Source organism: Myotis daubentonii, chromosome 3 (assembly GCF_963259705.1).
Source record: "Myotis daubentonii chromosome 3, mMyoDau2.1, whole genome shotgun sequence".
Taxonomy (NCBI): Eukaryota; Metazoa; Chordata; class Mammalia; order Chiroptera; family Vespertilionidae; genus Myotis; species Myotis daubentonii.
In genome coordinates, this window is record NC_081842.1 from 176294119 (window position 1) to 176317567 (window position 23449).

Below are 23449 nucleotides of genomic sequence, written 5' to 3' on the forward strand. Positions count from 1 at the left end.
TTTATTAAATAAATAATTCAGTCAATATATTATAGTGATTGTAGGATGGAATTTAGAGCTCGACTTCTTAGATTAGAAGCCCAACTGTCATTTATTCATTATTTGAATAAGTTATTCAATTTCTCTCTGCCTTAGTTTCCTCATCTGTAAAATGGGAATAAAAATAGTGCCCCTCTCATTAGGTGGTTGTGAAGATTAAATGGATTAAGATATTTGTGCCATTGACTCATCATCTCTGGCATCAAAGCCCATCCTTTTATACCCTGTCCTGTGGGGCTAGTAGTTTTCTCACTGTGTTGTCCAGACTTCCTTGCCAGGGGCTACAGTTAGATCTGGCCAGTAAGAAGCACTGGCAGGAGCCTGGGGGAGAGAGAAGGGAGAGAAGGGAACCCTTTCTGGTTTCAGCTGCTGTCTGCCACATGCCAGCAGCAGAGGGTGGATGTAACAGCTTCCGGCTCCTTTCAGCCCTTCCAGCGCCCACGCGCCTGTCCCCTCAGGACTAATCCTAGAGGCACCAGACGCCCCACATACTCCACAGGGCTCAGTACCAGCCGTGTGGTGCCCCCACCCTCATGGGGACCCCTCTCAGTAAAGATTGGAGTATCAGCTGTGTGGGGTCCCTCTTGGGAATTCCTAGGTCCAGGTAACCCCACCTTTCTCTTTTGTTCCCCCAGCTGTATCCTACAGTTTCTCATTCCTGACTCCTTATACAGGATCTTTGCACTCAGAACAATATCAGGCACATACTAAGCACTATGCGAGTGTAAAGTCCTGTATTTGTCCAAGTAGGTGAAAAAACCAACATTATTGCCCATCAGAGCTCTGGGAAGGGTGTCATGTGCCTGACATCCATCAAGGATGACACAAACTCCACGGTGCAGAAAGACCAGTCTTCCGGGGGACCTCGATCCACACCCATAACTGGCACTCAGATACCACCACCCAGGCATGACTGAAAGCAAATGATGACACAGTTTCCATAGCATTAGCAATTTTTTATTTTTCCTTTTTTGTTGCATAGGAAATGCAGTACTTGCTTCCAGTAATTGTATTGTAATGTGAGAAGGTGGTAGCACTAATGGTTGAATACAAGAGTTAATCTAATCCACACCAGCTCAAAAACCTGTGGAGATTTAGTTGAATAAGAATGGACGCCCACAGTGATTCTCAACCAATTACAAATTTTCACAGAACACAGTAAAACTAAAAGGCTAACTATGAAAGTCAATACAAGTCATCTAGAGGCACAGGGGGCCCGGCTCATAAAAACAAATGTCAAACCAAGTTATTAACACGGGAGTGTTCAGTTTCACAACGGATCTCTTATCATTGGAAGTGTTCCATCCCCCCATTTCCCCCCAATTTGAAATGTAAAACCGAGATATCTTGAATGGACAGATTTCCAAGGGTGGTGGAAAAGTCCCCAGTGAACTCTGTTCCGGGTTAGAGGTCATGGCTGTAGGGGAAGGGGGAGAGTGTGTTTGCCTTTGAAAGTCTTGCTTGAGGACCTCCTAGAACCTGATGAAGCTCTGGCCCTAGGGCTAGTTAGCATCTCAGCGATGCCATCTGAGAGGAGGGCAGAAGCATGAAGCTGGCAGCTTTCAAATCTCCATCCCCAAGGAGCCAGTGGCCTTGCAACCGTGGGTTGAGATGTTTGTTTTTTTAAAGTGCTAATTTATAGACTCCTACTAAAATAATAATACAAATAACAAATAGAATCAAAGGGAAAACAAAAACTTTTGTTATTTTGAGAAGTTGAGCATCAAAACAGCAGGAAAACAGCCTGATTTTTTGGACATTATTGTCCTCAGGGATTAAAAATAGAAAAGTTCACACAGTAGGACTTGGTGATGACACATTTTGGAAATTTGTTTTTTTAAATTAAACAGCATAGGAGTTCACATGTGAAACCGGTGCTGCCTGGCACACGCTGCCACCCCTCCATCTTGGGTCTAGGTGTCACCCTCATCTTCCTGGGCGTTTCTGGTATCCGCTCCCCACTCTCCTGTCCCCCTCATAGCCCTTTGGGGCATAAAACACAGGTGGGTACTCATTTAGGAAAAAAATGAGATGAAATTTATTTAATTTGGAAAATACTTTCAAATTGAGACCAAAAAAAGTCTATTTTAAAAATCCCGTGTTAATAGCAAATGTCTTTTTCTTATGAATCGGGCCCAAAGTTTGTACAGTTTTATTTTTGAAGAAAATATTGCAACTGTGCGTAAAACTAAATAGCCAAGTGATTTCTTAAAGAATTCTTTTTCGTTTTTTTTTTTCCTTTTCGTATGAGGAAGTCTGGTGTGATGACGGATCAAGCATGGGTACCTGGCTGAGCACTGTCCACTAAGAAAACGCTCGCGTGAGCGGAGCTTCGGCGGCGGCCAAGGAGAACGCCCCTCTCCTGGAAATGTCCACGGAGGGTGTTTGCAGCAGTTCTTGAAATTCAGAAACCTTCGTTTTTAGACAAAAGTCTTGCCAGGGCCTGATTTCTGAAATCAAACACCCATGCCTGTCCCCTAGGAAAGAAAAAGAAAACAAAAAACGAAAACAAAAACACAAGTAATACTGAATTTAAGTAAATGTATACCTCCAAAATACTGAAAACAGTCGAAATCAAGACAGAATTTGCGTTCTCAGTGAAATACCTTTAAACCTAGCTGACAAGAACCAAGTCAGAAAAAAAAAAAGACTAACATAACTTTGAGTAATATTCATACAGTTCACTAAGCATTATGGAATAGCATGCATTAATATTGTACGGTTATTTTACATCACCTATACCAGAAGGTCCTGACTGATGACAGCGAAGGCTACCGGTGTAGAAAAATCTTACTTCAGAAGAGCAATATAATACAGATTTCACAGGCACTACATTTTAATATATCAGGTATTATGCTGGTTTTCTTATAATTCTTTCTGTCCTAAAGCTGGCATTATAACAATGACCAAAAAGGCAAGGATTGAAGTAAACGGAAAGTAGATACCAAAGTTGATATAGTTCTTTTTTTTTTTTTCAGACAGATTAGTGCATAGTTGTCATGCAGATAAACACTGCTATGCATTTACACTGTTGGAAAGCAGAGTGAATTGAGCCCAAGTTGTCACATTGGTGTAAATCATTTTGTCAGCCTGTAATAGCACCATGTAATGGATTTGCATGAAACATTAAATTGATTTCAGAATTGGTGACACAGAATTCACTACAGTTAAGTGCTATGGAATAGCTTCAATGTTACCTGCTATATATCAAAGCAATTTTCATCCCACTGCTTTTTTTTTTATTGGGAAAAATGAAAGGAAAACAGACATGACACTAATTAGACGAATGCACAGCCTTGGACGTGGAGAAGGCAGAGTGGGTTGGCTGTCAAATGGTAAATACATGCATTGACTTCAGGACGAACTTGGCCTAGGGAGCCGATGGGAATGAAAGCTCTGCTCGTGGGCAGCGCCGCTTTCTGAGACTGAACTGGCCAAGGACGGGTCCGGGAGGGGGGTGAGGTGCCACTGAAGCTCTCCTTACGTGATCATGTCAGTGTGTTTGCAATTTGTTCTATGGGAGGCCTGCTACCAGAAAAAAAGAGAGAGAAATAAAGGAAGAGACAGAGATATAGAAAGAGAGAGAGAAACCACCACCACCACCACCACCACCACCACCACCACCAGTATGGACGACAAAGTATTTCCAGAGACATGATGCAAAGTACATTAAATGACATTCTCAGAAACCCTCCCCCCAGAGAATCCCAAGGGAGAAATGCTTTTCTTAATCCAGATTTCCTCAGGACTTTCTGACACTGACTACAGGGTGCAAGGCCTGTGGGGATGAGCTTGAAAGGGCAGGAGCAACTTCCCCAGGGGATTTGCAGATGCCCGCGGGGCGGGCTGAGTGCCACGCCTCTGAGAGGCGGGGTCCCTGCTCACTGGACTGTCCAGGTGGAGAGCACAGGTGTCGGGGCAGATGCCCAGCAGCCCGCGCCTGACTGAGGGGCGGGTGGGGATGGGGAGAAGCTGGTACGAAATAGCGGTTCATGCCAGGGCGTGAAGAAATGGAAAAGTGAGTTCAGATCTCAAAGGAAAGAAAAAGCCTCGGGGATGGCAGAGTGGCGGGAGGGACCAGAAAAGGCGCATTTTTGTGGCAGGGGGAGGGGCCAGAAAAAAAAGTAGGTAGAAAACTATTCGCATTTAGTGTTTGTTGCCTCTGACTTCAGTTCCCAAAGGGGGGGAAAAAAGGAGAGTGACTTGAGGAAGTTATCTTTTCCAATATTGTTAATGCCATGTGACGGAAGAGAAAACATTGAAATATGTCTCTGAATGGAGGTCCGGGCCTTCCAATGCCGTTAGCCCTCCGTCTGTCTGTCTGTCTGTCAGTCTACACACCCGGTCCCACGGGCCCCACACCTTCCTCAAAGGTCTTTCTGGGCTTCTACTCTAACAAGGTAAACACGCGGACGGTGGGTGTTGCTTCTTTTCCTGCTTGATCACCACTGAACTACAGTTTCCTGCTGCTTTCTGGACAATGAAAGGAACAAAAATGTAACTTAGTGTATTTAATACTTAACCCCTGTTCATTTTCACCCTAGACTGCCTCCCTAATGTTTTAAAGCCTTTAAAACATTTTCTTCCTGCAAATCTGTTCAGAGTTCCCTAATTTTAGCTTCATCAAACTTAATACAACAAAATACCTTCAAAAAATACAGCATACCTGTAACGTCCATTTACAATGGTTTTTCAGTAGACCTATACTTCTCAAGCATAGGAATATGCTATACCATTGAGAGAAAAAAAAAATAACTGTATTTAAATACTTACAACAAAAAGGAAACAGGAAAGTTTTAAACTTAAATCCAGTTCCCAAAGGGGGCGGGGCGGGGGAGAAAGAAAGCAATTCTATGAACGCTGCCTTTATAATGAACAATTGGAAGTTTCACTAAGCTAATTTGACAGAAATTTTTCCTCATTTAAACAACATTACAAAAGTCCTGCATTATAAAATAGGGTAGAATAAATCAGTGTAATCAATAAAACTATACAACAATACAAATTACATATCTTCTGAGTGGGCAGTTTATTCTCTCTCTTTGCAGTCATGACTACAACATGCTCACTAAAAACAACTAAAACTGCCCAAACTATTGCTTAGTTTGTTTTGTTTTTAAAAAAAGGGTGCAATTTTATTGTATATACAACCAATTTACTGGTAATACCTTGGCTTATTGCAAGGTTCTGACAAAATGTTTGTCTAGGCTTTTTCCCTTCACTGTGAAGCACTGAAAGCTGCTATTTTTTCTTTTTTTTTCTTTTTTCTTTTTTTTAGTGCACATATGTCATAATAAAGTAATGCCCAGCTAAGTGCTATAGGGGGAAGGCAAAGTATGCTGGCTGGCTATAGGAAGTGACACCATATACTGACAACCACACCATACAACAGCGCCAAACGACTATTCAACCACTTATCAGACACATATGAAAATCCAAAATGTTTTATTTTATTTTTTTTTCCTTAAATAGAGATAACCAGTAAACAATTTTCAGAACTTGGAAGTTTAAAAACGTGCATATAAAAATGGGCATTATATACTTTTTATTGAATGTGGATTGACTGCAGTCTGCTAAGAAAAATGGGGTGTGGGAGCTGAAGAAAAAGGAAGTTGTCTTTTTTTTTAAGGCTTGCTTGTGAAAGGAACAGTTGTAAAAACAAAATTGCTTGAAGCAGGGTCAGCTTAGTGCTTCACAGTTTGACTGCTTCTCTAAGAGGAGCCCTTCCTGCGCACGTGCATTCAAAAATCACAACAAAAGTACAAAGACAAACACCCAAAACACACTGCGTCAAGTGCAGCACCGACTTTGGTCAAATAAAAAAAATAAAAGAAAAATTAATCATCGCTAAGCTTTTCTACACGATATAAGCAGGTATTGCATATTTTCATATATCTGGGGTTGGGGGAAATAAAGGAAGACTCCAAATAAATTGTAAAATGCAGCAACATCCAAAATACTGATATTCTAAGCATCTACAGATCTCAGAATAGCACTGCCACTGACCACAGAGGACAATAAAGACTACTCCTATCTGCGGAACGACTAACTCTCTATTTAGTTCTAGATGTTGAAACTGACAATGGCTGACATAAAAGTCACATTTACAAAAAGTGTCTCCAAATGCTTGACTAGGGAAAACCCCCTTTCAATAGAGGAGCATGTGCAACAATTCCACAAATAATCGCTATCCAGGGCAAGGCACATTGATATGGAATTTTTGTTTTCGTGCAAATTAAGGAAAAAAAACAAAACAAAACAACATTGTTTTGGGGGGGAAAGATGAGGAGCAAAGTGTCTTCCCAAGAATTTCAGTTACTTGATTGTATAGGACAGTAGTAGAACCCTTCTGAAGGGCTGGAAAACATAGTTTAAAGGCAAGTGCCTAGAGTAGGGATTACAATATTGTGTCTTAATGCACTCTACTTTATCCTACATTAACTATATAAAAATTAGTTACTAACACTAGAACATGCAGAGACTTTCTCTGATCAGCAGGGCTTGCCAACCAGAACGTATATATATGTATAGTATAGGAAATCTTCTGGAAGTTGCATGGGAAGCAAAGGGGTGCTTCACTGTCTGGTAGAAAAATCACTTGCACTTTTTTTTGTTATTATTTTTTTTGTCTTTTTTTGTGTGTTTTTTTACATAAGATACAGGACATTTGGGGGTGCAAACTTTTTTTTTCCCTAACAAGTACCCTTGATCTGAGTGGGCACCAGCATTTGTGTCAGTATTGGTTTCATTATTATTATGATTTTTCCCATAGCCCAGTTCAGGGGCGCAAAGGTCTTTAAAATTTGTGGACAATCTCTGGTACAATGAAGTGTCTGATAACTGATAAATCCTATGTTGCCGGATACATGTAAAAATTTTCAGAATTGGCATAATCCATTATAGTGACTTCTAGCTTATGAAATTAACAGATACCATGATTTCATTTTACTTATGTGCTTTGATAACAGAAAATAATTAATTAGCATTTAATGTAGTTAACATATTGTGGTAAAAGCACCATTAGATTTGTTTTTTTGTTTTTTTTTTTTAAATTTTCCTTCAGTTTTTAAAGGGATACAAGTTTAACAATAAAAAACATAAAAAGCAAAAATAGCTCCCCTTTTTCTTGCAAGGCTGTTTTTTACCCCAATAATTTAGAGTCCTGGGGTGGAAGGACTTGAAAAACAAAAATAGAATTTTCAACAATCTCTATCTTACAAAGATATTTAGCTATCCAATGAAATTGCACTTTACTCAATTCAAAATTCGATTGTTTTGATTGATTCCTGTCAGTTTCTGTCAAAACAGACCATCTTCCCCATTTCCATGTGAATTTGTGTGTCATTGTTGAAATTGTTGAAAAAATGTTGTTGTTTTTTAACGTAAGTGCAGCATTTCAAAACTTTTACAAAACTGAATAGTAGTAGTAGTTTGCCGTTTTCGGAATTGTTCTGCAACGTGAGTGGGTTCACTGTCCTTGAGGGCCATGTTATAGATTGAACTGCTGACTGCCGAACCAAACCAAGCTAACAGAAAAAGGAAAAAAGGAACATAACTGCATTTTCTTTTTCCAATATGTTACAGAAAAACATTGCCCTTTGACTGTCCCGTAAGTTATATATTGCAGATCTCAGCTACTACAAAAGATTTAGTTTTCCATGTGCCTCCTGATTGCTCGCGGAGGCTCACACCTGTGTGGGTAAATTCATGGAATACTGTGAAACGGCCAGGCTCCGTAAGGAAAGTGTGTTACAATGGAAGTCAGTGAGCAAGGGCAGACCTCCTCTAGCCACATCACCTGATGCTCACGCCACCATGAAAACACTTCATATGTTACAAAGCCCAGCCATTTCCAGCACCATATGAGAAAATTACAACAGTCCCAAAAGTAGTTAAAAAAAAATCCCAAAAGGTTATGGCCTTTGCTGTTTGACCATAATGCTCGCTGTTTCCATGTACAAGTTGATTTGATTCTCCCCTTCCCCTGACAGTGAAGTTGTAACCGCGCTGGGTTGAGGATGCGTCCATGTTACAGAGTTGAGAAGGGGTCAGGTGGTCTGTCTGGTGGATGGTGGGACACTTCGACTTTTATCCCAGGTACCAGGACTGGAAGAGAAAAGGAAAAGAGCAATTAGAGGTTCAATGTAGAAAATAATATATTTACAAGTTGTCCTGTGAAATCAGGATCTGTAAGGGATAAAGGGGGGATTCATGGAAAAAGTAAAGGAGCCACAAACAGTAGTAAATCTTGAGACACTGAAACTGATCTTACTCCTCTAAAATTGAAATTCGGTTTCTCCATTGGGGTTTGCTAACATTCAGAGTGTGTCCTACAAAATAAAGTATTTATGTCCACTTGAAATACACATATGGTTTTATAGTCTGGTGAGGACAGCTACACAAGGGCAGGAAACTGGATCACCTTGTTTTTCATTGGATTCTCAGTGCCTAGTACAGTGCCTGCAATAGAAGGTTTTCAACAAAGTTGATCAGATGAAGAATCGGTGAGGGGAGTGGTTTCGTGTGGTGATGAATGTCTCCTCTGATGATTTTCACAGCATTTATTCAATGAGATGTAGGCACTGAAGATGTTATTACTGCATTCTCTTAACACATTTCGTACTGATAGAAATCTCTAAGACATACGCCAGGGACTGCATGTTTTTGGGCAAACAGCACGTTATTTAAATCATCATAACTACAGATCATAATGCACTTTAGGTGTTGTTTTTCAATAATTATAACATTTTTATTTACAAAACAATTAAACAATTAAAGTTCCTAGTATTTTTTTAACGTACGGTACTGCGTAAAACATTTTCCTCTATGAAGAGGGACCAAACAAAATTTACATAAGTATCTAGATTCGGTCCTTTTTCCATGGGTGGCACAAACTCTGCAGGCTCTCGTAGGAAATTTTTTCTTTCCACTCGCTGGAATACATGTAGGTTCATTCTGCTTCATATCACCTGACAACCTTTTGGGTGGATCTTTACAAGGTGCTCTCCTTGCACCCCCAGGGGAAGGGCTGGACAGATTTGTCTCTGGTTCTGGAGAGCCTTCATTATTGTCATCCGTTATCCAGTCTCTCGCCACCGATAGCAGAAACTGTTTATACTTCATTTTTGCTTGTGGACTGAGGACATTGTACACTCTAAATGAATTGAAAAGTCCACAGTTTATAAGGTACAGCACTACTTTTTTTTATCCATTTCATCGTTTTCCTTAGAATGGAACATGAAAGGAAGTGTATCAATTTCGTTGGTTTCCTTCCTTTTTCTGAGAGAGGGCATTTCTAAAAGCGCCAGGAACTTGAAGACGAAGACTATTCGAATGACCAAAATACAATGTAACTGCAATGCTTTATGGGTTCGTGCAATTATATAGTTTTTCGTAGACTGACCTGCACGGTTTTTACCAATGAGATCACTTCATTCGATGTGGACAAGACAGTGTGTTGACATCTAAGGTCCATAACAGATGGCGCGTGAAAAAACGAGAAAACTCGTGAGCAGTCCTTAACAGATGGCGCGCGAAACACGAGAAAGCTCGTGAGCGGTAGGAAAGGTGTTAAGAGGCACAGATGATCAATGGTGATATAAGGATAATGAACTCCTTTATGCACTCTATTATCTTTGCAGCAGCATCTAAAATAGCCAACATATGGAAGCAACCCAAGTGCCTATCAACAGACTCATAGATAAAAAAAAAGCTATGTTACATATATTTAATGGAATACTACTCAGCCATAAAAAAGAATGAAATCTTAGCACTTGAGAGGCATGGATGGACCTAGAGGGTATTATACTCAGTGAAATAAGTCAGTCAGAGAAAGACAAATACCATATGATTTCACTTACATGTGGAATTCTAAAGAACAAAATAAATAAACAAAATTGAAACAGACTCACAGACACAGAGCACAGACTGGTGATTGTCAGAGGGGAGAAGGACTGGGTGAAAAAGGTGAAGGGAGTAAGAAATACAAATTGGCAGTTACAAAACAATCATGGGGATGTAAAATAAAGCAACGGGAATCTAGTTGATAATACTGTGATAATTATGTATGGTGCCAGGTGGGTCCTGGAAATATTGATGGGGAATACTTTGTAAAGTAGATGATTGCCTTACCACTCTGATGTATATCTGGAACTAATATATATATATATATATATGTATATATGTATATATGTATATATGTATATATATATATATCCTATATAATAAAGAGGTAATATGCAAATTGACCATCACTCCAACACACAAGATGGCCAGCAGGGGAGGGCAATTGTGGACGATCAGGCCAGCAGGGGAGGGAAGTTTGGGGGGGACCCAGGCCTGCAGGGGAGGAAAGTTTGGGGGGACCAGGCCTACAGGGGAGGACAGTTGGGGGGGACCCAGGCCTGCAGGGGAGGACAGTTGGGGGGACCAGGCCTGTAGGGGAGGACAGTTGGGAGGGACCCAGGCCTGCAGGGGAGGGCAGTTGGGGGGGACCAAGCCTGCAGGGGAGGTCAGTTAGGGGGAATTGGGCCGGCAGTGGAGCCATTAGGCATTGATCAGGCTGGCAGGCAGAAGCAGTTAAGGGCAATCAGGCAGGCAGGCAGGCGAGTGGTTGGGAGCCAGCAGTCCTGAATTGTGAGAGGAATGTCCAACTGCCCGTTTAGGCCTGATCCTGGGCCTAAATGGGCAGTAGGACTTCCCTCAAGGGGTCCCAGATTGGAGAGGGTGCAGGCTGGGCTGAGGAACACCTCCCCCCCCCCGTCCCCCCCCCCCCCCCCCCGTGCATGAATTTCATGCACCGGGTCTCTAGTCTATATATAAAAGCCTAAGCAACCGAATGACCAGTTGACCAGTTGCTATGATGTGCAATGACCACCAGGGGGCAGACACTCAATGCAGGAGCTGCCCCCTGGTGGTCAGTGTACTCCCACAGTCAACCTCCCGTGGCCAGCAAACCTCCCGCATTCCCCGCCCCAGCGAGATGGCCCCAATCAGCCCCGATCACCAGCCAGGCCGAGGGATCCCACCCATGCACGAATTCATGCACCGGGCCTCTAATACAAAATAATACTGAAAGTAAACTATAATTGAAAAAATTTAAAAAACAGTGATATAAGAATAAGTGGAAGCAAAGTGGGAAAAACGCTATACTGAGAGTCCTGGGTGGTTTTGGACAAGTCACAGCATCTCTCTTATACTCAGTTTCCTTCTATGTGCATGAGGTAGATTTGATGATGTGAAATACTACTTCCTGCTCAGCATGTCTAAAACAATGGCTTAAAAAATGACATATAATAATCAAAACTTCACCCTATTAGTTACTGGGATGTGCCAAGGGAATGCATAACTCGCATTCATATTTTGTTCATTCAACATTTATTTAGAACCTTCCCTATGCCTGCTGGGCCCAGTTACCATTTTCTCTCATAAATCTTAGGTGGTTAGTTTGGGGTAATAGTCTGGTTATACCTCCCTTTATATGCTGGCATGTCTTTCTCTGTAAGCTCAACAAAGTGACCAATTACATTTTAATATCAGAGTCAGTTTCTCAAGTGAAATAAAAAAGTACATGGTTTTTGCCAACTTTTCTCTAGAGATATCCTGGTCAAATTCACCACATTTATCATTATTCACAGAAACGTCATCAACTTCTAGCGAAAGTGAATGCTTCTAAAACCTCTGAGTTGACAGGATCAAGAAAGGGTTACATTGGGGTTGATCCGGTCAGATGGAGGCTCATTCGTATCCAAGAGATTCAATTAGGTAAAGTGAGGACTCGTTTGATCCCCAGGATAAATGGCGAAATGATAGCTACGTGGAGGTTGGTATAAGATTTCCTGGTCACACAAGTCACCTTTGATTTCCAGAGCACTTGAAAAAACCTAAACCCGAACCGAAAAGCCACTCATCCTGTATACTTTGAGATGTTATTCTCTGACCACATGCTTTGAGGAAGACAATAAGGCCTCTTGTGTCCTGAAAGGAAATCATCCTGGCAAATGCACAAGGCCTAAATCTAGCTGGACAAAAGAAAGGCGAGGGGGAGAGAGAGCAGAGCCACGCAGACTCCAAACTGTCTTTTTAGCAGGCTTTCCTAGGAGCTGCCTCCCAGCCACCTTAGAGACGAGTCCCCTCTTCAACAAAACAGTGTCCAACTTTGGGTGCCACAAATAATGCTCACAATTTCTGTTCGCACACTTTCTCAGTCAGTTGTGAAATTCCAGACTTTGACACAGTGTTAGCAGTTCTGGAGGCCAAAGCCTGGGACGCGGTGAGTCAGCAGGGGGAGCAGTTTTCCACACCACAGTTTCTGGATGCAACCTCAGCGCACTACAAAAATCTGCAGTGCCTCTGCACTTCTCTTAAAAAGCAAAGCAGGGGGAAAAAAAGTTTTCTTCACACATCTTACTATTCAGTGTGCCTTGCCGACAAGGTTACCCCAGAGCGGCTCTGTAATCCTTCACTGAAATAGGCTTTATTGATTGCTCTGGTCTATTGTTCTCTTTTCAAGTCCCCCAAGTTCAAGTTCATCCTGGTGTTACATCATGTCTGGTTGCTAAGAGCAACCAGACAGACCCAGACGTGACTATCATTAGCAAGAAACCCTCTGCTCTCCTCCCACCAACCTTCCAGTGGCTCTGACGTAGCAGGCCCACTGCAAACACATTGAAGTATTTATTCTGCCTAATTTATGACCTACACAGCAAGCAGGACCCCCACTCCAAAAACCAACACCGTTGTATATTTAATTAATCTGTCTTTCTCTGGCACTTGGGAAAGTTAGACAAAGGACTAATTATTGTGTTTCGCTCTCCACACTTTTCTTTTGGGGGGTGAATATTTGCATGGGAAAGAAAACTACAAGGCCCCGGAGTGCCCCCCCCTCCCCTTTTTCTTTTTGCCCTATTGACATTTCATGAAATACTTTAGCTGCTTAAGGGAATTAGAAAAAAAAAGCGATGTGAATGTTACTCCTTTTGAGTTGGTATTCAGTAACACAAATCAACTCATGACATGTTTAAATTTAAATGCTAACCACACACTCTTAGAGTTACTTTAAAGGTTAGTTTTTAATCAATAGAAGTTGCTGACTCTGGGGTTTTGAGCTGCGCACTGCAGCTCTTGGGCTTTTGTCTAACGTTAAAGCTTTCAAACTTTTTTTTTCCTTGAGATGATTTTAGCAATGATTTGCAGACACAGAAGGCTATTGTGCTCAGACCAGCAACATGTCAATAGAGGAGCGAGTTGCCCTGTGGTGGGGTGTCAATATGACTCCTGAAGGCTTGGGTTGGGGGTCTTTAATAACCCGTGAAAAAAACTTAATTAACCCTTTCAGGCCCAAACCAAAACCTATTCTTAAACTTTTTCACTCCTGTAATTTGACCATTAGTACTTATTTCAACATCCCACTAATCTTCATGACAATTAACCCGCTACTTGACCAAGGCTTTCCAGAATGGGGAGGGGGCTGGGTTAGGGGAACCATACAGATAATTTTTTTTTTTTGAAATAGGTCTCTGATTCCAATTAAATCCTTTGTTTGCAGAGATGGCAGATAAACAGTTATGATAATCATCATCATCATAAATATTCATGCATATTCCCGAATTTTCTCATGATCAGTTTGTAGCTGAAAATACCCCCAATTCCTTTATAATGAGTGTAATAGTTGCACATTTATAAGCCACCCAATTTCTATAAACCTCCATGATTGGAAAAGGCCATTTTCTCTTGTGACATTTTCTTGTAAAATTCATTATGCAAGCACTGCAAGGTTCAAAACATTCCTTGAAGAACAATTCTGAGCACTTTCTTCTTGGGTCATACAAGAAAAATATGAAAGAAATTGGAGATCGTTAAATTGTTGGGGTTGAGTAGCAAACTACTAGGAAAATGTTGCCACATTAAACAAAATTCATTTATGGAGAGTAAAAAAATCGTCTTCAGCTGTTTACTGACATCAGCTTCGGTTTCCTATGGGTTCTGCCTTCATACTTTTTATAGCCCCTCATCTAACCTACTGTATCCAGACGAACTACAAAGGAATCTCTGTCCCTTATCTGCAGTGAGTCCTAATATTGCAATACAATATAGGATGATGTTATCTGGATACATTTACATTAAGGAAGTAAACACGGGGCTTTGATCTATGTTTTCCTGGGGAACACTCTGCTACAGTTGTTTTGGAAGTCCATAAATCCACACTCCCACAAAGGCTCGGGTAAGTAAAATAGCTCTGTTACATTCACAGTTCCTCCAGTTTGGGATGTGCTGGGGGGATAGTAAGGGGGAACTGTCCTCTCCCCCTGTTCAAGGTGAAACATCAAAAGAAATCTGCAGTCCAGGACCAGAGCTCAGCTTTCCTTTTCTCCAGTCAAATGAAGAAGTAATCTCATCAGGTTGGAAAGTGCTGACTAAGGATTTAATAAAGTGCCTGCAGATGTGGCGTCTCTAAGGTATTCAACTCATGTAATGCAAAACAGCTCCACACTGAATGTGCTTATAAAATTTCATTTAACCATTGCAGCGCGATTTTTTTTTTCACCATTCTCTAAGGAGTTTTGTCACACTTCCCGCCCCTTAATTTACAGCTCCATGAAAGTTCGGATCCCATTCTGCCAGAATTCTGGACTATTCACAGTAGTCAGGTTTTATGAACCATAAACAAAATCTATCCGGCTGCATCCGAAACAGGAAGCCTGAAATGGTAGTAGGTGCCTTCGACAGTGGCCGGCGCTTTCCTTTCTTGTGCCGCATGGAGAGCAATTAGGAAACTGAGGCTATTTTCCACTCTTTGGTCATGAGGTTGCTGGGGGAAGACTCGACTCCTTAGTAACAACAAACATTCAAATAACAACTTTTTTAAAGGTCTGTTATGAACCCTTTTCACTCAGAGGGCCGGATGTATATTTTAGCAACAGAAGGAAATACAAGTCTGTTTGAGATAGCTATATTTTACTTTAACCAAAAAAAGAGAGAGGGTGCTGGTGGGAGTGGGGTGTGGGGTGGGGAGGACGGAACAGACTGTGACCCAGCAGAATCTGTTTTGCAAATTAAAAAGTTAAACAAAGGACCTCAAGGGCAAAGTTGAACACTGCGGAAGGAGGTTGTTAATGTGGAATCCAGAACTGGGTGTGACACTCGGCTTTCTTCTCCAGGCCAGGTGGGTTATTTAAGGACATTCACACCCGAGAGGCCTCTGCCCCCACTCCCTCCACTCTCAGGCCCCCCCAGCAGGCCTAGCTCTCCCTCAGCCACCAAGCAGTGTGCATCCGACCAGTGCTGCGTGAGTTGTGGTCACCATGTTGACTTCTCTCTTGAGGAGATTCCATCTCCGCTGGGTCATGCTAATCCAGTTAGTCATCTTTGGCTTCCTGCTCTTGTTTGGATGAGCTAAAGTCCACTGTTTAGTCCAAATGAGTTGTCCTTGGCAAATCAGCCTAAAGCCTGGTAGCCTCCCGGCCCCCTTCCAATACAATGGGAATGCTCAGGGCCTCGGAGTACACTTCCCGCTTCTCACATTAGCATACACCAGTTTGGAGCATTATTCTTCACTCATTCAACAAGTCCTACTGTGTGCTCGGTGCTGTGCATGTGGCGAACTCCGGGGAAATGAGGAGTACAATAAGAGCAGGGTGCTTGCTCTTAAGGCGTTGTTCAGAAAAAAGGTGCTGGCTTTTAGACCATGTCCTTCAATGTGCTGGTACCCTGCTTGGCTCACACTGGGATCTTTATAAACCTACTAGAGGTCCAGTGCATGAATTCGTGCACCAGTGGGGTCCCTCGGCCTGGCCTGTGGGATTGGGAGAAACTGGCTCTCCGACATACCCCGAGGGGTCCCGGATTTTGAGAAGGTGCAGGCCGGGCCGAGGGACCCCATCGGTGCATGATTGGGCTGGGGAGGGATGTAGGAGGTTGGCCAGCCAGAGAGGGACCACGGGAGGGCTCCAGGGTGTGTCCTGCCCATCTCGCTCAGTCCCGATCAGCCAGACCCCAGCAACAAGCTAACCTACCGGTCGGAGCGTCTGCCCCTGAATGCGTGCATGGATGGGGGTCCCTGCCCCTCCCCCGCTCCCCTTTCCCCTCCCCCCTGGCTAGCTGGGTGGTCAGTGTGCTCCCACAGCCAACCTCCTGCAGCCAGCCAACCTCCTGCACTCCCTCCCCCTGGCCGGCCCCGATTGGGGCTGGCAACTCCTGCATTGAGCATCTGCCCCCTGGTAGTCAGTGCACGTAATAGCGACCAGTCGTTTGGTTGTTCAATTGCTTAGGCTTTTATATATATAGATGTCAACTAATGAGACTGAGCATCAATGTCTGAGGGACCCAGGACTGAGTCCTGCTTTTCCCATGGACTAGTTGTGCGACTTCAAGGAGCTGTGTGTCCTGGGGTTCAGAGGATCGCTGTGAGGACCAGTCTGCACTACAGGAGAGGAAAGAGGTTTTTTTTTACACTAGTTTCTTCTTAAAAAGGTGACATGCTGTACACAGGTGTCAGTTATTGGTACTGCCAGCCACAGGCTTTGATCTCTGCGGTCATTTTTCTTGTCTGATTTTGTTAATTAAAGAAAGCCCTGTTTTCAATAACACTAAACCAAGACTTGTTTATTGTACAGGAAACTATTAAACCATTAATGGGCTGTGATTGGCCGGGCTTACCTTTGTGGCCTTATCTTTTCACCGCTTGTACTCAGCACTTGGGCTGTTAAACTTCTTCCAGATCCCCCAAAGCCAAATGCCTTCTCCCTGCTGGGCCTTGGCACAGCTGTGCCCCTCTCCTTGCCTTTGTTAACACTTGCTAGTCCTGTGCCTCTCAGATTAGCAGTCCCTTCTTCCAAGGGGTCTTTCTCTAGGCCCGTGGTTGGCAAACCGCGGCTCTTTGGCCCCTTGAGTGTGGCTCTTTCACAAAATACCACGTGCGGGCATGCACGTACAGTGCGACTGAAACTTCGTGGCTCATGCGCAGAAGTCGGTATTTTGTGGAAGAGCCACACTCAAGGGGCCAAAGAGCCGCATGTGGCTCATGAGCCACGGTTTGCCGAGCCGCAGTTTGCCGACCACTGAGCTAGGCCTGTCGTCCCAAGGTGTACCTCTCTCACAGTCACTGAACTGCAATTGCCTGTTTTTCTTCCCAAGAAAACTACCTTCTTGCATGGGGCGTCCCCCTGTCTTGCCCTGTGGCTGCCACAGAGGAGGCACTTAATACTGTTGAGTAAAGGAAGGAAGAAACAGCCTGTCTCCAGGGGTCCCGACCTGGGGCCAGGTGCCCCAGAAGGCCTGCAGACGGATGCCTTCTAGCATGGCTGTGCCACGTCCATGCTCAGGCCACGTGTCCATGTCTCCCCGTGACAGGAGCTCTCCCTAGAGAGACACAGGTTTCCCCGAGGCACCCCAGGCCGTTCTGAAGAGCTGTTGCAACAGGGCCAACTGCAGCCAACTGCGGCGGTAGCATGTGCGATGGTTTTGTAACATGGACGGCTGCCTGCTTACTACAAGCATAGAGGAGTTGTCCAAACCACTGCTCCCTGGAGAGTGACCGTGCTGCTCCCGGCCAAGGCCTCCTTTCGGTTCAAACCTCAAGACAGGAAAACACTAATCTTTTTCCCCAATAAGCCATCCAGCACCTCCAAACCTTGAGAGTGCACACACAATCCAATTTTCTGACTGTTGTTCCAAAGTCTGACTCCCTCACCATATTCCAACTTGTCCTAGCGTACGATGTTTTTGGTCTCCCTTTCTATGTTCATCAAATGTAAATAGAAGACGTCTGAATTAAAGACTGCTTGCTGGCCCACTCACACTTGCTCTGCAGACATACTGGAGGGCTGAATGCATAGTGGTAAAAGCGAGGGCTCTGGAGTTCCAGTTAACAGAGTCCCATCATTTAACTAGTGCACTGTTATGTACTAGTTGTTAAGTGATCCTAGGCAAGTTAGTTAGCACGCCTGTGTCTCAGTTTGAAACTCGGTGAAATGGAGATCACAACTTCACCAGGTTTTGTGGGGATTCACTGAGCTAATGCCTGGGTAGAGGCAAGTACCGGAAACCAGAGAGCCAGGGTGGATGGGCTCTCTCACTAAAACACGTGCACAGGGCCGACGGTCCACATGAGACCCAAGTCTGACCAGTGCCTTTAGAAAGTCATCGCTCAACAAGGCGGCTTTCTCTTACTTAATGATATAATTTCTTAGTTAAAAGTAGCAGCTGCGTCAGTTCCATTTCCCCAGTTGCAAGAGAGAAAGTTCTTGAGAAAATAAAAATCTGTCTTTAATTGCGGTATTAAAATCAGAGCGGTGAAACCAACCACACAAAAGGACTTGGCTCAAGTTTATGAAAGGCATTTGGGTCCTTGCCTTGCAAGGCTAAACTGCATGCTTTGGAAGTGGGGTGAGGGGGAGAAGGGAGCGGGGAGGTGGGAGGGGGGAGTCGTCAGGCAACCAAGTGGGACAGAAACAATCCTATTTTGGTTTTTGTTAGTGAATGGCATACTACATAGATCAGAGACTTCTTATAAAATACAAACCCCCACTGTACACAAAGCACAGGAAAATGTGAGGAAAAAAGGGAAAAACTAAAAGCAGCTTAGGGTGTGTTAACGCTGCTATTCTGTCAGCTTAAAGAGTATTTTATGCTTGATCAACAGCTCTTTTTTATTGTGCTTTTCTTTCATTCATTCAAGACATCAAAGCGGCACCACCAGTGTACCTGCCTTCTGGAGCCGCTGGTGAGGGGTTCTAATGAAGCAGGACTCTGGGAGCCGGAGACCCCCGTGGACACGGCAGTTCAAAGGGAATATTTCAACAATGATTACATTTTGTAAATCTTTTTATGAAAGAGACAGCTTATTTCCTGCTTTTTCATGAAAAATAGATTCTATCCATTAAAGTGAGCCCGCACCACGGACGCTGCTTGAGATCTGAGGTGCAGCGTGGAGATTAAGGGGACAAGGACCGATGGAATCATCTGGAGGGCCTATCTGCTTGGCCCCATGGCCCTGCCGGTCCCTGGGCGGAGCCCAGACAGTGCGCGGTGGCTCCGCTACGGAAATGCCGCAACGAGGGGCTTCGAGGCTTGTTTTTCAGCCAGGGCCTTGTGTTTATTATTTGTTCTTTTTCTATTTTTTGATTCCACAAAGTCCAACCAGATATCAGAAGGTATCAGGTAACCCCTTGTATTGCACAAAAGGTAAGATGAAAGATTTTAGTTACAGATTCATTAAGTGCAGTATTTTAATGCCCTCAAATGGGACAAACCCCTTTCCATATGGGAAGTTAGCCATAAAAAAGCTGGCTCTGGTCTGAAGATACAATACAGGCTTTATTATTGGCTAATGTGTGCCCCAAAGGCAAAAATAAAGAAGGCAGCCTAGCCCTCTGTACGTTTTGATTTTCAACATTAAAATGATCTTTCCCCTCGTCTTTCTTTCTTTCTTTCTTTCTTTCTTTCTTTCTTTCTTTCTTTCTTTCTTTCTTTCTTTCTTTCTTTCTTTCTTTCGCAGCAGGGAGAGTTGAGGGGAGTAGGGAAGAAGAAGAATATGATTTCCTGGGGAGCTATGAAATGAAAAAAAAAAAGTATGTTTTCTACACATCAGATTCCAATTTTAATTAAATGCCTGTTGTCTAACAAGTGCAGACAGTCACACTTGGGGCTGGCCCAACGGTGGCCCGGGGAGGTAACCTTTCTTGTTTAAAAAGAGCGGCGTGGGAGTGGAGGCTGGAGCTCAGCAAAGCGTGGCCACATTATAACAATCATTCCCCGACTGTTCCCGCTCCCGCTCCTCCCCCAACGCCGAAAAGCTCTTTCCAAACATGACTCAGGTTCAGAGCAAATCTATCACGGAGATTTAATGTTCAGATTGTGCAGGTAGATGAAGTCAAGTAAGGGGGAAAATAGTACTGAAGTGAAAAGTCCAGTTCTTAAAAAAATTCTCCCAGAGACATCCTGCGACAGGATGACAGGAGATCTGGTACTTTGGCAGAAATGAATCCCCAAACTAATCTTTTCAGCCAAGATGCCCTTAGGCACTGGATGGCACCTGCCACCTTAGGACATTTCTACCCCAGCTGGCGCCTCCTTGCAGGGCCCTGAGCACAGGTCTTTGCCTCTTACTCTTTTCATCCTCCTCTGTTCCCTGCCCTGGGTCCTTCCTCCTGCCCTTTCCAATCCCATTTCCTGCCTCCCCCCCACTCCCCTTCAAGCCAGTCTCCCTTTCCACCTGTGTGAGCCCCAACAGAAGCTAGGGCAGGCTCCTACTCTCTCAAAGGCCATACAAACCAACAGTCCTTCCTCCTCCATTCACCGGATTAAGAAAGGAAGGGAAGAACGCACTCAACCTCAACCATGACCAGCCCGCTTAGCAGCTGGAATCGAAGGCTTCTGTCCTGAGCCAAAGAACCGAGGCCTGGAGGCAAAATGTGGACAGAATGTGCAGAAGTTGTAGTATCTTACTTTTCAGATTCATGAGAGGAGAGGAGAGGAGAGGGGAGGAGAGGGGAGGAGAGGAGAGGAGAGGAGAGGAGAGGAGAGGAGAGGAGAGGAGAGGAGAGGAGAGGAGAGGAGAGGAGAGGAGAGGAGAGGAGAGGAGAGGAGAGGAGAGAGTGAATAGTGGGACTTGCCTCTCAACTCAGCACTGGGCTGTGCGTTGGGGGCCGGATTTGAGCCCCAGCCCGGTCACTGGCTTCCGGGGGACTGAGGCACCCACAAAGTTGCTCCGATATGTTCTACAGAGACCCCCTTTCTGTGTTTCCATTACCTGCCTGAACACCTGCTTTTTGATTTTACCGGTTCTAGGAGTCACCTCTTTCTCTGTAACAGTGCAGACACGACCTTGGCAGGGGCTGAACTGTCCACATCCCTCACTGAGGTTATAGTGAGCTCGACCGTGGAACAAGTCAGAGACCTGGGTTCTAGCCTTGTCACTTCAGGGCTCAAAACAGGCCCCAGTATACCAGTTACCACAGCATTTGGGGGAGGAAATAAATGTCGAAAGATAAAACCTTGAAATGCTGGCCTAAAGCAGGGGCAGCACTGATGTGGCCTGGGCAGCAAAGGATGGGTCAGGGTTTCACGTGAGCCCACACCCTGGCTAAAAATGGAATGACTGCCCTGAGCCCTGTCCCAACTCTAGGCGACATCCCGCAAAGCACAAACCAGGGATTGGTGAACCAGGCTTTCCTCCTCCTCCTATAAATGTGGCAGGATTTAGGGTTTTATGGCAACAAAACTTGTCTTTGTTAAGACGTGACTTGCAAAACAAACCCACACGGGGGAGCTGGCAGTTTCAAATGACAGTACTTTTTTTTTTTTTTTTTAATGCTGAACCAGCAAGAGCTTTTTATGTTCAGATTTATTTCATTCTAAATTTGTAGATTAAATTTACGGCTAAGCAATATTCATCTCTACAAACAGTGAGATTCTTCCTGAATATTTCCCGGGGAGGTGAGTGGGGAGCTGCTTGGTGGGGCTGGGGTGGGGAGCTGTACCAAGGTGATCGAAGTTCTCACAACACGAACAGTCAGTGTGAGGGTCTGATCAATGATTTGGACATGTTCATAATATATGTGATCGGCAGAGCTACTTGGTTTCCCTGTCAGGAATCTATGCTTCTTGGACAGAGGTAGTATCATATTAACACAGAAAATGTAATTCATTTTTACCATTTTTAGTAATGATGTCAGAGATGGTGAAGATCTTAAAAGCAAAGATTATTGAAGACAGATTTAAGAAGGTGTTTTATAGTCCTGGACAGAATGGCTCAGTTAAGTTGGAACACTGTTCCCATATTCCAAAAGGTTGTGGGTTCGATTTCCAGTCAGGGTACATACCTAGGTTTCAGGTTCAATCCCTGGTGGGGGCACATATAGGAGGCAACCAATTGATGTTCACTCTCATCAATGTTTCTCTGTTTCTCTCTCTCTCTCTCTCTCTCTCTCTCTCTCTCTCTCTCTCTCCCCCCCCCCCCTCTTTCCAAAATCAATAAGCATATCCTTGGGAGAGGATTTAATAAAAAAAAGTCTATGTTTTGTAAAATCAAGCATGCAAACAAAATCAGTTACTTTGTTTTCAGATAAATTCCACTTGGTAGTGCTCTCCTGGTAATTGAGACTTAGGAACAAACTCATAACTCATACACAGAGCTCTAATTTGGAACAGGTTCACACCTTCAGTATTATATTTTAATGAAAACAATTACAGATTGGATGGCTGTTAGACGTTCACTGGCTCTTTAAATATCCGTTTCTCTTGTTGAGTCACCCTATGGATAAGAGCCTGGTGATGATGTCAAATGAAACATATTAATTTCATTCTGATCCTGCAATCACAAAGTCTTGCAGATTGTCCCCTGTGCTATCCTAAAGGCGGTTCAGTTAAACACATACTTGAAGGAAGGTTTTCCTTTCTTTCAAAGAAGTTAATTATCTTAGCTAAAATACAGCTTCCTGTTCTACTGCATCAGCCTTTCCGTGTTGTTCTCCGGGAACTCATTTACAAGTTCAAGTTCAGGTTTAAACTAAATAAAACACTCCTTGGGCGTTTATAACTGAGCCTCACTTGCAAGTGCTCCCTCTGAACTCTGCCGCTCTCAGGGTGCTGGTTTCCAGGGCTTGTTGAAGGAATGTCTTACAGTTGGAATCTGCGCTGCTTTCTCAGGCATTTCAGACTCAGGCTGGGCAGCACCCAGCTTTAGTTAGTACTAAACGTTTCCTCAGATCTACAATAAAGTCAGAGAAAGAGAGAGAGAAAGACAAGGCAGGGGCCAAGGGAACTGTAAGGCCCGAGAGTTAATAGTCCAGTGAAAGAGAGAGTAACAGCTCTAGATGTCCATGCTAGAATGCCACAGCCATGACTGCAAATTTCTTTGCCATCATTTTCAGCTCTTTGTGCAAATGGCCACTGCATATTCATCCTCTTCAAGTACTAACACTAGAGTTTGCTCACACTGTTTTGCTGCCTTGAAAATTCATTTAAAAAGTGCGATGGCGATCAGTGTCCCCAACTCAAAAGAAATCTCATATTATGTTTGCGAAAAAACCTAATGGATTTTTGAGGTCAGAAAGATCTCAGGGATTGTGCAGCCAAATAAAGGTACAGTAGAGAGGAAGAAATGGCTATCTCTGTTTTAGAACAAGGAAGAGTTGAAGTAGGGATTCCTCACTGCTCATAGGGAACCAGTCTGGTAAGTGCTGATTTCCTGGTTAAGACTCAATCCCCCGGTAAGCAAGAGTCTAGGAGCTTGGAGAAAGCAGCAATGGTCTGTGCACAGAAATGCCATTCATTCATATATTCTCTCTCTCTCTCTCTCTCTCTCTCTCTCTCTCTCTCTCTCTCTCTCTCTCTCTCTCTCTCTCTCTCTCTCAGCACAGCAGTAATAAAGCAATGGTGTGACACCTGAGAGGACTTTCCCGTATCTCTC

At 43.7% G+C, this 23449-nt stretch overlaps 1 protein-coding gene across 4 annotated transcripts in view; it reads right to left on the reverse strand.

The window, feature by feature from the left end:
- Positions 1 to 980: 980 nt before the first annotated feature.
- NFIA (nuclear factor I A) overlaps positions 981 to 23449 on the reverse strand; it is a 379515-nt gene continuing 357046 nt past the window's right edge. For all 4 annotated transcript variants that reach the window (XM_059689356.1, XM_059689353.1, XM_059689363.1 and 1 more), the window contains one exon: positions 981 to 8145. In XM_059689356.1, coding sequence (XP_059545339.1) covers positions 8069 to 8145 — 77 coding nt within the window. In that variant the 3' untranslated portion in view covers positions 981 to 8068. The remainder of the gene's footprint in view (positions 8146 to 23449) is intronic.